The 12,397-nt window shown below is 43.9% G+C and overlaps 1 protein-coding gene across 1 annotated transcript; it reads right to left on the minus strand.

Annotated features, from left to right (window-relative positions):
- Nucleotides 1-5,402: 5,402 nt before the first annotated feature.
- Nucleotides 5,403-11,948, minus strand: LOC125730416 (splicing factor U2AF 65 kDa subunit-like). The gene is made up of 7 exons (XM_049005792.1): nt 11,862-11,948; nt 11,395-11,511; nt 11,169-11,307; nt 9,851-9,930; nt 6,777-6,899; nt 6,599-6,685; nt 5,403-6,412 (listed from the first exon to the last, which is right to left on the minus strand). Exons 1-7 carry the CDS (start codon nt 11,931-11,933, stop codon nt 6,035-6,037), a joined length of 996 nt encoding a protein of 331 aa, XP_048861749.1. The 5' UTR covers nt 11,934-11,948; the 3' UTR covers nt 5,403-6,034.
- Between the last annotated feature and the right edge of the window lie 449 nt (nt 11,949-12,397).

Here is a 12,397-nt window from a genome sequence, read left to right on the forward strand (position 1 = left end):
ATAGTGTAGTGGTAAGATCGCCGCCTTTCACACGGGAGACCGGGGTTCGAATCCCGGTTGTGGCCAGAAACAACTGCTATCACAACTAGAGATTGATGAGGTACAACACGATTGCTACGACAAGGGGGAGCCAGGACGACAGGTCAGGGGGGAGATATCATCATCCCCACATTCCGAGATTGGGTACCAAGCCCCATATATATTAGTAGGCTGAATACAAGAGCAGCTGACCTGAGAAATAAGATCAAGCTGGAAGCTAAGCTGGAAACCTGGACCCTCAGAAGTACCCTCAGAAGGTCTACTAGACAATCCCTACGGACAATCCCTGACACCAACCAGCTGATCTACACCACAGCAACAGCTTGGCTATAAGATGAACAACAGCCGCACAGGAGCAGTATCCCCCATGGAAGAGTATAACAAGCTTAGCTTAGAAACTGCCAAGCTATATAATATATAATTATTGAACTGAACAATAATTCGTAATTTCGAATAATAATATATATAATCCAAACAGCGGGAACGAGAAAGGAGATGGATGGATGTGTAGAAGGAGAAGGCGTCCCTGCCAAGAAACAAAGAAGTCATGTAAATACATCCATACATCCATCTCGGATGACGAATTTACTTTCCTGAAGAGGAGCAGGTCACAGTCACGCGCATTTGTAAATGCGATTTTAGTGTCTCCCACGGGGAAGGAACGATGTCAGTCGGCATGAAAAATCCAAGTCATTAGTGAATGACAGAGAACATGAAACATGAACATGAAAAATTATGGTTATTTTATATTTCTTAAATTTATTATTACCTAATTTCTTAAAATGTAAGGGATACTGGAGCCTGGTTGCGGTGGTGGGATGGCTCGCGGGTGCCGGAAAATTTCCTTTATTTTCAAATCCAAACCTTGACAGGTATGCTGCTGACTGTTCCAAATCATGGGTGCATGTTACAAGTGCGGAACATATTTTAACTTAGTACTAACTTAGCATCATATTTGATCTGATTCGACTGAATATTCCAGGTTTCCATCTCTCATGCATCTGGTGTGACGTGTTTTCAGACTCTCAGGCTGGCGCAAAGAAATCTTACGGCAAGTCTATTTTACACTAGTATAAACGTAAAATCAGCGACACCAAAGGCGTTAGAGTAGTTTGCAAAACCTACAGACTATTTAAAAGGTAACACAACTGTTGCATACGTTTTATATGTGTGTTATCTGGGTGTGTAGACTTGTGGCGAATTGAACGTCTCACTCCGGTTAGTATTTTCCCGTAAATCTCCCTTATAATAATATATATATATATATATATTAAATTATATATATATATATATATATATATATATATATATTATATAGTTGCTGGATCTTATATAGTGGTAAGATCGCCGCCTTTCACACGGGAGACCGGGGTTCGAATCCCGGTTGTGGCCAGAAACAACTGCTATCACAACTAGAGATTGATGAGGTACAACACGAAACATGAAAAATTAATAGAAAATGTGCAATGAAAATAAAATGTAAATGACAAATGGTTATTTTATATTTCTTGTACACCTTGTACACCTAATTTCTTAAAATGTAAGGGATACTGGAGCCTGGTTGCGGTGGTGGGATGGCTCGCGCGGGCGGCGAGAATAGTTTAGCTTAACTTCCCTTAACTTTTCCCATTCATTTTCAATGGTAGTGCTTAACAGTACACAAAAGCAATGACGTTTTACCCTTATCACTACCGACAGTCGACACAACTGGATTTTGGAAAAGAGCAGCAGAGAGTGAGTAGTATTTCAGTAAATTTGGTGATTCACCTAAAAGAAAAACCGCCCGGTCGAACGGAAAGGACGACTTTCCAAGGTAAACTGAACAGCAATCTTATATTTTCTTAAATATTCCGATGTATTTCACATTCCAAAATCGAACTGGATGCTGTACGTTTTACGGAGCCCCTCGCGAAGCTCTCTGTGTAATGCTGAAGTAGTTATTCACTCGCTCCATAGGTAGCATTGCTTTTGAAATATTTAATAATTAATATTCAATTTTTAATGCACAATTTAAATAAAAACATGTTTGACTTTGGAAATTAAGGCGGGTACCGTTTATAAGAATTCCACTCATCGTGAGGAATCCAAAAGTATCTTTTATTAGTGGCCCGGTAAAGCAGTACATTTATTAAGCTAGACAGTGTCCATTTATGGAAAACGAGTAATTTGCAGTAAAACGAGCATACACTGGTCAAGTAGAATGAGTCTAGGCAGATGAGACAGAATAAACTGGATTACCGTTTATAAACTAACCTTATATATATAGTGTATTATACATATACTAATTCTGCACGTTCCTATATGCAAGGTACTGTGACGGTAACTTTCCTGTAAGTCATTGATATTTAACTACAACTTTTTTATGCATATTGTTTGCTGGCATTGCCGTTAACTTGGATATTAAAGAATTCCTCACATAATCGTTAAGTATTAAACCTACTAAAGTTGTTCAAACAAACCTTGTTTTAGGTTAAAGCAAGTCAGTTAGAAGCTATTACACTTACTTTGCTACCAAATGGCAAAGGTGTCAGATCACAGAATTCTTGTTTATAATTCCATGCCCTTCTGTGTTTCTTTACGCCTGTCAACTACCACCTGTCAAAAGTGAGGATGAGAATTTGGTTGGGTTTGGAGTCCGTGCTGGCAAGACCTGGAAGGATATTTGGGACAGTAGGGATGATGGGTATGAGGCTGTTATCCTCAAACAACAATGCGTACCAGGCAGCAAAATGTACCGACTACAGCAGTACCTGAGGCTGAAGCACAGCAATCTTCAGATGACACTGGAGGCTTCTGCTCCCTCAAGACCAGCACTTCCAGACACTTCTACTAATCCTCCAGGTTGGCTGACAGTTTCATATATGTGGTTCTGTGCATTGATTATGTCTTTTATTCATATCTATTTTGTTTTATAGAAATAGAGGAAGATGAGGAATTGGAGAGGATGATGCTTTGTTGGTCCCCTTCCAAAACCGAAGGCCCGATGAGTGAGAATCTCATATGCATGCACACACACAAACAGTCACTCTTCAGGATTCAGTATAAATTAAGGAATCAATATTATTTGTGGTTCATTTGTGGTTTTTTCACTTTGCTTTCAGGTTTGCAAGTTGTTGGAGTCCATGATGCTAAAGGTTCTTTCCCTTCAATTATGGAGGATAATTCTGGATGTCATGATCAGAATTTTTCATCCAAGTTCTTTATTATTCATCTTGTTTTGGCCACGTTCAGGCCCGTTTTGATGCCTGTGTTCTGTTTGTTCCATTGTTCAAGACTATGCAGCCAGAGATGACCTGGAGGGAGTTTCAAAAATCTCCTTTTTATGAGGCTGAAAAGCAGCGTTGGTCAGCGGAGAGAAAAAAGTAACACACTACCTGCTACTTCAAGAGCAGCGTTATTTGTAAAAATTGTAAATGTTTTCCATATACACTCTGTCCACTTTATTAAGAACAGCTATTTTGTGTCTGGGCTCATTTTTCACTGACAAATAATGCATGGCAACAGGTGGGTTACAATCAGATTGTAAAAATTGCCGCTGTTAGGTAGGTTTTCTTAAAGAAGTGGCAAGCATAGTTTTTTTTTAAAACAAAAAAAGTAAAGATTGTTTTATATTCTTTATAGTTCAGTATTGTTTGAATATACACTTGCAGCATTTTAACATATGGTTAATATGTTCCTTGTTTGTTCCTGATTCTCTAAGGTCATAAATTATCCCTGAGCATCTCTCAAAGTGTGGGGCAGTTACCCCAATGGCTAAATTCCCCATCGTGACCCTTTCAGATCTGTCCTATTAATCATTCCCTATCCACTGGCTAAATCTCTCTTGTCTCATCACCACCTCAACCAGTGTGGTGAGTCTAAGAAAGTGTTACGGCGTCAGTCAGGAGTTTTGGGCACACCTACCTATAGAATTGTTTCTTTGTACTATTCTTTACATTTTGTAATATTTATAAAGACATCATAACTATAAAGTAATACACATGGAATTATGCACTACTCAGAAAAGTTATTTAAAAAAAATAATTTGTTGGGGGGGACAATTCTGTTGGAACTCAGAAGGTTGCCGGTTCAAATCCCAGGGCTGGCCGAGTGATCCCACCATTGGGCCCTTGAGCAAGGCCCTTAACCCCAGCTGCTCCAGGGACTGACTGATCCTGCTTTCTACTTTATACTAGTTTAATGAGGTGGCCTCCTGGAATGCTTTTCCAGCTCTCCTGAAGGAGCCGTCTCATATATGCTGAGCACTCAGCCGATTTTCTTTAACTCTCTGGTCAGACTCCTTGAAAAACATTTCTACTGGGTTTAGCTCAAGTATCCAGGTAATATGACCCAGTCCCTTTGTAGGCAGAGTGGTGTGTCCAAATTACTGACTGGTACTGTATGTCTAACTATCTGACAGTTGTTAAAATGCTGCAGCATCACTGTTAGTATTGTCATAACAATGCTATTTTTAATTATGCTTTTTGTTTTGATTCAGGATTCAATGAGTCATTTGTTAACATGCTACAAAATGCATGCATTAACACTGCTGTTTAAGAAAATTAATCATTTCATCTATTTAATATTTGACATACACTACCGTTCAATTATATACCCTGTGACAAGACTTGATTGGGGTCAGTTTTATCCTACAAAAGGATAATGACCCAAACCAAACCTCCAAAATGTGTTAGCAATATTTAAAGAATAAGCAGTCAGACATACCAGGAGATTGATGCAGAGGACTGCCAGTTGCTGATAATAGGCCTCTATATGTAGATGTGGATAAAATTTTGTGAATTGCATGAAAATGTGTTTTTCTTTGGAAAACAAAGAAATTTGCATGTGATCCCAAACTTTTGAGCGGTAATGTATATCTTGGGGGTGGCATGGTGGTGCAGTGGTTAGCACTGTTGCCTCACACCTCTGGGACCCAGGTTTGAGTCGCCGCCTGTGTCACATGTGTGTGGAGTTTGCATGTTCTCCCCATGTCGTCGTGGGGGGTACTCCGGTTTCCCCCCACAGTCCAAAAACATGCTGAGGCTAATTGGAGTTGCTAAATTGCCCATAGGTGTGCATGTGAGAGTGAATGGTGTGTGAGTGTGCCCTGCGATGGGCTGGCCCCCCATCCTGGGTTGTTCCCTGCCTCGTGCCCATTGCTTCCGGGATAGGCTCCGGACCCCCGTGACCCAGTAGAATAAGCGGTTTGGAAAATGGATGGATGGATGGATGTATATCTTATCATACCCCTGAGTATGAGAACCTGAGTACTTGTCTCTTTCTGTGTAAATAGACTCAATAAACAATACATTTTATTCATAACTGTCTATGTCTGTTTAATTACCACAGCGACATAAATAAATAAATAAATAAAATTGTAACCATAGTTTTAAGCTGTTTATTAAATACATCAATATCAAGAAAACGAAGAATAATGGATGAATGTGATTACAAGAAATGGAGAAATTTGTTCATGCTTTTTTGAAAACATGCCTCAAAATGATTAGCATTTCAATCTAACTTGAAATGTATCAGAAAAAAAATCATTAACGGAGATTTTGCAGCGCCGGGGAGGGTCTCTTCGCTTCGCAAAAAAAATCCTTCAATTTCATTGGCTGCCACTGTGTTATGGCTATACGCGACCGGCCCCCGCGTGACAGGCGGGGATACTCACCACTATACTAACGAGGAAATTTACGCGCACTGCTTTTACATATTCAAGATAAACAGCGGATGACTATTAACATTTGCGAGTAATCAATGATTGTACAAAATTTTCTTTCTTACACAAAGAAAATGTTGAGGGCAGAATGAAAAATGATTGTCTGTCGTCTATCTGAACCAATCAGACTGTCCGTCGTCTATCTGAACCAATCAGACTGTCCGTCGTCTATCTGAACCAATCAGACTGTCCGTCGTCTATCTGAACCAATCAGATTGTCCGTCGTCTATCTGAACCAATCAGATTGTCCGTCGTCTATCTGAACCAATCAGATTGTCCGTCTATCTGAACCAATCAGATTGTTTTTCTTACACAAAAAATTATTCCGTTTTCAAAACACTTTTGTGCAAGAAATGCTCCCATGAGCCTGTGTTTAGTGCCTACAGAGGTCTTCTTTTTGCCACTGGTACAGGAGAGTACGGGTCCCACCTTGCCACAGCCAGGCACCTCCACGCCATCGACGGGCCGCGGAATCTCGATGGAGCGCACGTTGCCGTACTTGCAACACTCCTCCCGGATGTCCTCCAGGATCTCCTCGTAGTCCTCGTCGTCCACCAGCTCCTCGGGCATGACCATGTTGAGGAGGCACAGCACCTCCGTGGGCATGCCGGAGCTCTGCAGCCGCTGCAGCCCTGGAACCTGCAGCGTCACCGGCGTCTCGATGATGGCCGTCTGTCCCGGGGGGCGACAAGAGTGTCAGATACCCCCTGATCGTCCAATCGTCTCGAGTAACAGCGAGAAATTTACATGGACCCAAATAAACCCAAGAAATAGGGGCATTAAGCTTCCTGGGAGGCACCCAGGAACCAAGTTGGGTTTAGGACATCAGAAAGGCGGCAGCCGAGGGCAAATACTCACAGCGTTGGCATTCTTAGCCCCCACGCTTGCCCGCTGGACGATGAGCTTCTTGTCTCCGAGCTGCATGCCATTGAGTCCAGCCACGGCCTGCGGGATGCATCCCACACAAGCGTCAGCAATTCCATCCGGAAGCCCCGAGTCACCCCAGACCTTCCAGCTGCTGCCCCACCTCACGCACCTGGTCAGTGGCACTGATGTCCACGTATTCACAGAAAGCGTAACCCTTAGACAGTGACGTGGCACTGTCCTTCACAAGGTTGAAGGCCTTAAGAGGTCCGAACGACGTCAAGAGTTCCTTCACCTGGGCAAGAGGAGGAGACGCGGGGGGGCGATTAGCCCGACAGTCCAGGCACGGCGCCTCGCTAGAAATGCTAATCTTAACTGTGGGAGAAGCAGCATGTTAAACTTTGCAAAACGACATGAGGAAACAGTGAAGACATCAGGAAAATGGCTTTATGACAAGTGGCTCGACATTACGGTGCAACACTAGAGCTCAAAGCCCCCTGTGCCCTTTCTGCATGACTTACTTACTGGGAGCGTACAAAAGTAACTATTTTGATTCTTGTCAATGAATGATAACACAGATTCCCCCCCCCCATCCTACAGCATATACAACACAACTGAATTCCTAATCAAGTTCTCTGATAATTCCAACTACGAATTTTGAAATATGGACCGAGTTGCATCTGATTTTAAGGGCCACAATAATTAAGCTAGATGGTATATAAAAAAAAAAACTAAATAAAAACAGCTAATTATATGTTAAGTGTTCCATGTATACAATGTGGAGGGGGGGGGGGGCGACTCGGCAGAACACAAACCCAGCCGAATCACTGACTTCCTGTTCTTAAAACCAAGAACCACATTGGTGCAGTTAATTAGAGGGACAAAGCCTACAGGAGATAAACTCACAGGTAAAGCTAAGAGCCGCCACAGGGTCCTGCTAAAGGGGCCACGGCTTGAAGCCAAACAGGACGAAATAGCTCTGCTAACATCATTCCTCACTTATTCTACAGGAATCTACTGTAAAGCCGCATTAACCACTGACTTCAGAAAGGAGTCACCTGGGACACTGGCAGCCACAAGAGGGCGCTACCTCCTACCTTCTCTTAGGGGCAAAAAAAAAAAAAAATCAAATTTATACCCTGTGATCAGCATAATAAGTCTCTCCCCAGCCTTCAACCCCCAAAAAAAGGACCCCATATGCTTAAGAGCACTCCAGGACAGAGCCCCCCCACAGGGGCAGGCCGTCGACAGGGAGGATATCCGTGCGAGGGACGGAATGTCTTACTTGCCTTGTGTTACATGTTGGCATGGCAGCAGTAGGTCAGTACTACTGAACAAATTATGAGCGAAGACTTAACGATCTTACAGGCCCCTAGCTGGGGACAAAGTGGGGAACAAAAATGAAAGAGCTGTAAGTATCAAAGCGGTAGCAGGGACTGCAAAAAAAATGTAAACACCAGGATACAAGCAGCGGTTTCCATTTCACCTGTCTATGGCACATTTACTGGCTTTGACGTGAAATACATTAACAGTTCTGCTGGATTCAAACTCTCTCCCCCCAGTGCTGCTTTGGTACAGCCTTCCTCTTGACTTGGATTACATGTGACTCACACTGGATAAGAAAGATTACGATGACAATCCGAAAAGGAGGAAAAAAATCAAAGAAAAACAAACTGACTGCACTTCTCACTTACCTTTCACTGAAACCGCGATCACTATCTTGTGGGCTGAGTCTTGCCATTTTTAACAGTTTAGGCTAAAGTGAGTGGGACACCGGAGCTCAAAATGTTACAATGCAGGGGTGGACGCAAAACGTTTTGCGATTAACTTTTGCAAAATAAATAGGTAAACTATTAAATGCCTGTATGGATTATGTCTATAATGGGCCGATTTCAGTGGGGTGGCGATATAGGAAGAAAAAAAAAATCATAAAAGATGCTAATGAGAAGTAGAAAATGTCTAAAATGTGACCCTTTCAACACTTTCAGAGTAAGACGACCTCATCTGTGCATGTTGTTATGGTAATATTATCCATCACTGACGTCATAACAGAATAGGGCATGGGGCACGATGTGAAAACTCCAGTGAAGCTGATAATCGTTCACCGGGAAAAAGGTCCGAAGTATTTTCTGCCTTTCGAGCGACACAGCAATGTAGGGAACGATTCTTCCGCAGCTCCCCATCGCTGTTAACGGGATGTGAAGTCATCGTTCTCAGTGTGCGGACATGGACGTGAGACACGGCACGTCTGCGAATACTGAAGCGTTTGGGGACTTGGTCGATCTCCCCCACATTTCAAGCACAGTCTATGGTAGTGTTTCCCAGCCCAGTCCTCGGGGGTACCCCCCGGTCAGTCCACGTTTTTGCTTCCTCTCAGCGCACCTGTACCAGGTATTCGGTGTTCCTGATTGGCTGGGAGCTAGGAGGGAGCGAAAATGTGGACAGTCGGCGGTTCCCCGAGGACTGGGATTGGGCAAACACAGGTGTACGGCAATGTGGAGGTATTCGTCAGTTAGGTGACGCGCAGATGACTCGATTTTAAATTTTCATGCAGCAAAACGACGCGGCTGATTCATCCGACTAACACTCAGCAATTAACCCGATATACAAATATTCCAGGGTACCCAGCAACAGGCAGCACAGGGACTGGCTACGTGACTGGTTCGGCAAGCCGCCAGCTGTAAGGCACGTTTCCCAAAGCCTTTGTTGCTAATAAGGTTATTTGCTAACAACATTAGCAACTTACAACTGAATGGTTCCAACTATGCAAGTCGATAACATGAGGTTTTGGGAAACGTACCTTTTACATTAGCGGGGTCTCAATATCTTCATAATTTACAGCTGGATAAACAATGAGCGTAATGTAACTGTCAACTCATTACCTACATGTCTAATAAATGTTTAATAAATCCCATGAATATCTTTAAAAAAAAAAAAAAAAAAACCTCAAATGTGCGGCTATTTTCAGCAGCTAGCTTTAAACATGATGCTGACATTTGACCCCCCAGTATCTTGTAATGAATTTTAAGCGGTGAGGTAACTTTGACAGGCTTTCTTTTCCTACTAATCAGTTACACAGAGACGAGTGTTTATTTTATGTATGTATGTATGTGCGTGCGCGTGCGTGCGTGCGTGCGTGCGTGCGTGTGTGTGCATGCCTGCTTGAGTTCCACGTGCAGCAGTGGGACAGAAACACAGGAGGGTTGTGGGTCGGCTCCCCGGTGACAGAGACTGAGGGCGGGGTACCTGATCATCACTGAGATAGTTGGGCAGGCCTCCGACAAAGAGCTTGTGTGGCGAGTCTGGAACCACGGTGGAGACGACCCCTGCAGACAGAGCGGCACGGCGCCCAAAGCCGGCCGATCACAGCAAACCGTCAACATGCCGGATAATGACCACGAGCAAACGGCGCGAGTGAAATAAGCCAACTTCAAATCAGTATGACGTCGTTATCTTCTATATAATATCAGATAAATGTAACTCCAGCAAAAAAATACCTAAATACTGGGGCAGTTTGACGACTGTTTTTTGTCTCTCCCATCTTGCTCTCCATGGGAGATGCTGACACATGCAGCACCAGTCAAAAGTATGGACACACCTGCTCTTAATGCATTTGTCTCTATTTTAGCTGTTATTCACCTTATAGTAAAAGGCCTTTGGGCATGGAAGTTATGCATATGAAGTACTGCAAAGACAAAATTTTTGTCTCTTCAAAATAGGAGCCATTGGCTTCGATGACAGCATTGCGGACTCAACCAGCTAACATATGTACCCACCTGGACCGTTTCTCCAACAGTCCTCGAGTTTCCACAAGTTCTGCGCGCAAGCTGGCTACCTTACTCTTACTCTCATCCAACTGATCCCAAACCAGCTCTATAGAGTTTAGGTTGGGGGGCTGTGGGGACCATCTCTTTCCTAGTTCACAAGGTAATAAGCTACTTGCATAACCTTCAAGGTGGGCTTTGGGTCATTATCTTGCTGAAAAACAAGTCGTTTTCAGTAGGTGTGTCCAGAATTTTTGACTAGAATAGGAGCCAGCAACCCTAGAACAATTTGGGGGTTAGGGTCCTTGCTCAAGGGCCCAGTGGTGAAATCACTCTGCCAACCCTGGTATTTGAACCAGCAACCTTCTTTTCATGGGCAAACATCACAGAGCCACACAGCCTATGTTAACAGTAAGAAGTGAGTGACTGAGCTGTGTGTGTGTGTGTGTGTGGCTCAGCTGGTTAGGATGCCAGCGTTATCATCAGAAGATCACTGGTTCACATCACTGGTGATCACACCACTGGGCCGGCGAGTTTGCTCTAGGGACAGGCTGACCCTGATTTCTCAAAAAAAAAAAAAAAAAAAAAAAAAAAAACATTCTTCACTTTGGATAAAACTGTCTGCTAAATATTTACAACATTAAGTAAATAAAAGTGAAAGTCTCCCTCTTTATATGACAAGACATCTGCAGCTTGCGAAGGACAGTCAGTCCGTAACGAGTACAAAAAACTGGCCTTGCCGATCGGCTCTTCAAAGGTAAATAAAGATTAAGGTTATGACGGCGACAAGCAAAACGGACCTGGTACGTGGAAGGCGGGCTGCTCTGAGATGCCAGGCAGGGGGCGATAGTCGTGGGGCCGCCTGATTTTTAACGACTGACCCTGGAAAATGATGCCGTCGAAGGCCATTGCCTGCGTGGTCTCATCCACGGACCGAAACTAGGGCAGAACGAAGAACGTCGTTAATCAGGGAAGGCTGCGGTCTCCGCCTGGACACAGCAGCCATTAGGCAGGAAAGACTCTTACTTCAAGGAAGGCAAAGTTCTTGTCCTGGTTTATCTGAACAGCGAGGACGGGATTGGTGGGACCTTGACATAAGCCAGCCAATCGCATCTGGGTATTGAAGAAATCCGCCATGGCCTCCTAAAAAGACAGGCAGACACACTGAATGAAGACAGGCAGACGTCTGAAGACATCAAAACAGGCAAACGAGAAAAAAAATGACTGACAAGTCTAGTACATTTATCTATTTATTTTGCGGACACTTTCATCCAAAGCAACATACATTTCATTGAAGAAGCAGGACCAGACAGTTCCTAGAGCAAATAGTGCTTAAGGGCTGCGCTCGGGGGCCCAATGGTGAAATCACTCTGCTGCCCAAGGGATTTGAACCAACAACCTTCTTGTGACCGGCTCAGTGTCCTAACTCACTGAGCTACACATGACACCAGTATGCATGACAGAAGGCAACGCGGGACTTTGCCTGGACTCACCTCCGTCAGGCCGAAGGGGATGTTGCCGACATAAAGCCGCCTGGCCTGCCGGGTCATCTGGCTGCCGACCATCGGCACCTGGGTGGGCGTCACTGCCACGCCGCTGGTGGTGGATGTTGCCAGTAAAGCTATCGTGGGGATCTGCCCTGCAGCTGTGGGGAGGAGAAAGGGCTTCAAGACCCCAACCAGGGACGGCCTGAATTTTGCCTCTGCTCTCTGTATGGGGAATTTGCCTGGAATAGGCTCCAGGGGAGCCTGACTAAGATAACTGGTTGGACGATGGATGGGTAATTAATATCGTTTCAATCTGACAGACAGCACTTTATTAAACTAGCAATAAAATATCACCTTTCTATCCCAGCAGGTCCTTCATATAGAAGCTTAAATAAATCCCTGAAGGTGCAGTTTTCAGTGAAGCATTTAAACGCAGGTGCTGCTCGAGGAATCAGCTTCATGCATCAGTTATAACAGCGTTACGGTAATGCACCGCTGCAAAAGTACAGACACGGAGCGGCCAATGCATCTTACGTAAATCG

The sequence above is a fragment of the Brienomyrus brachyistius genome, unplaced genomic scaffold (genome assembly GCF_023856365.1).
Source record: "Brienomyrus brachyistius isolate T26 unplaced genomic scaffold, BBRACH_0.4 scaffold1281, whole genome shotgun sequence".
In the NCBI taxonomy this organism is placed as follows: domain Eukaryota; kingdom Metazoa; phylum Chordata; class Actinopteri; order Osteoglossiformes; family Mormyridae; genus Brienomyrus; species Brienomyrus brachyistius.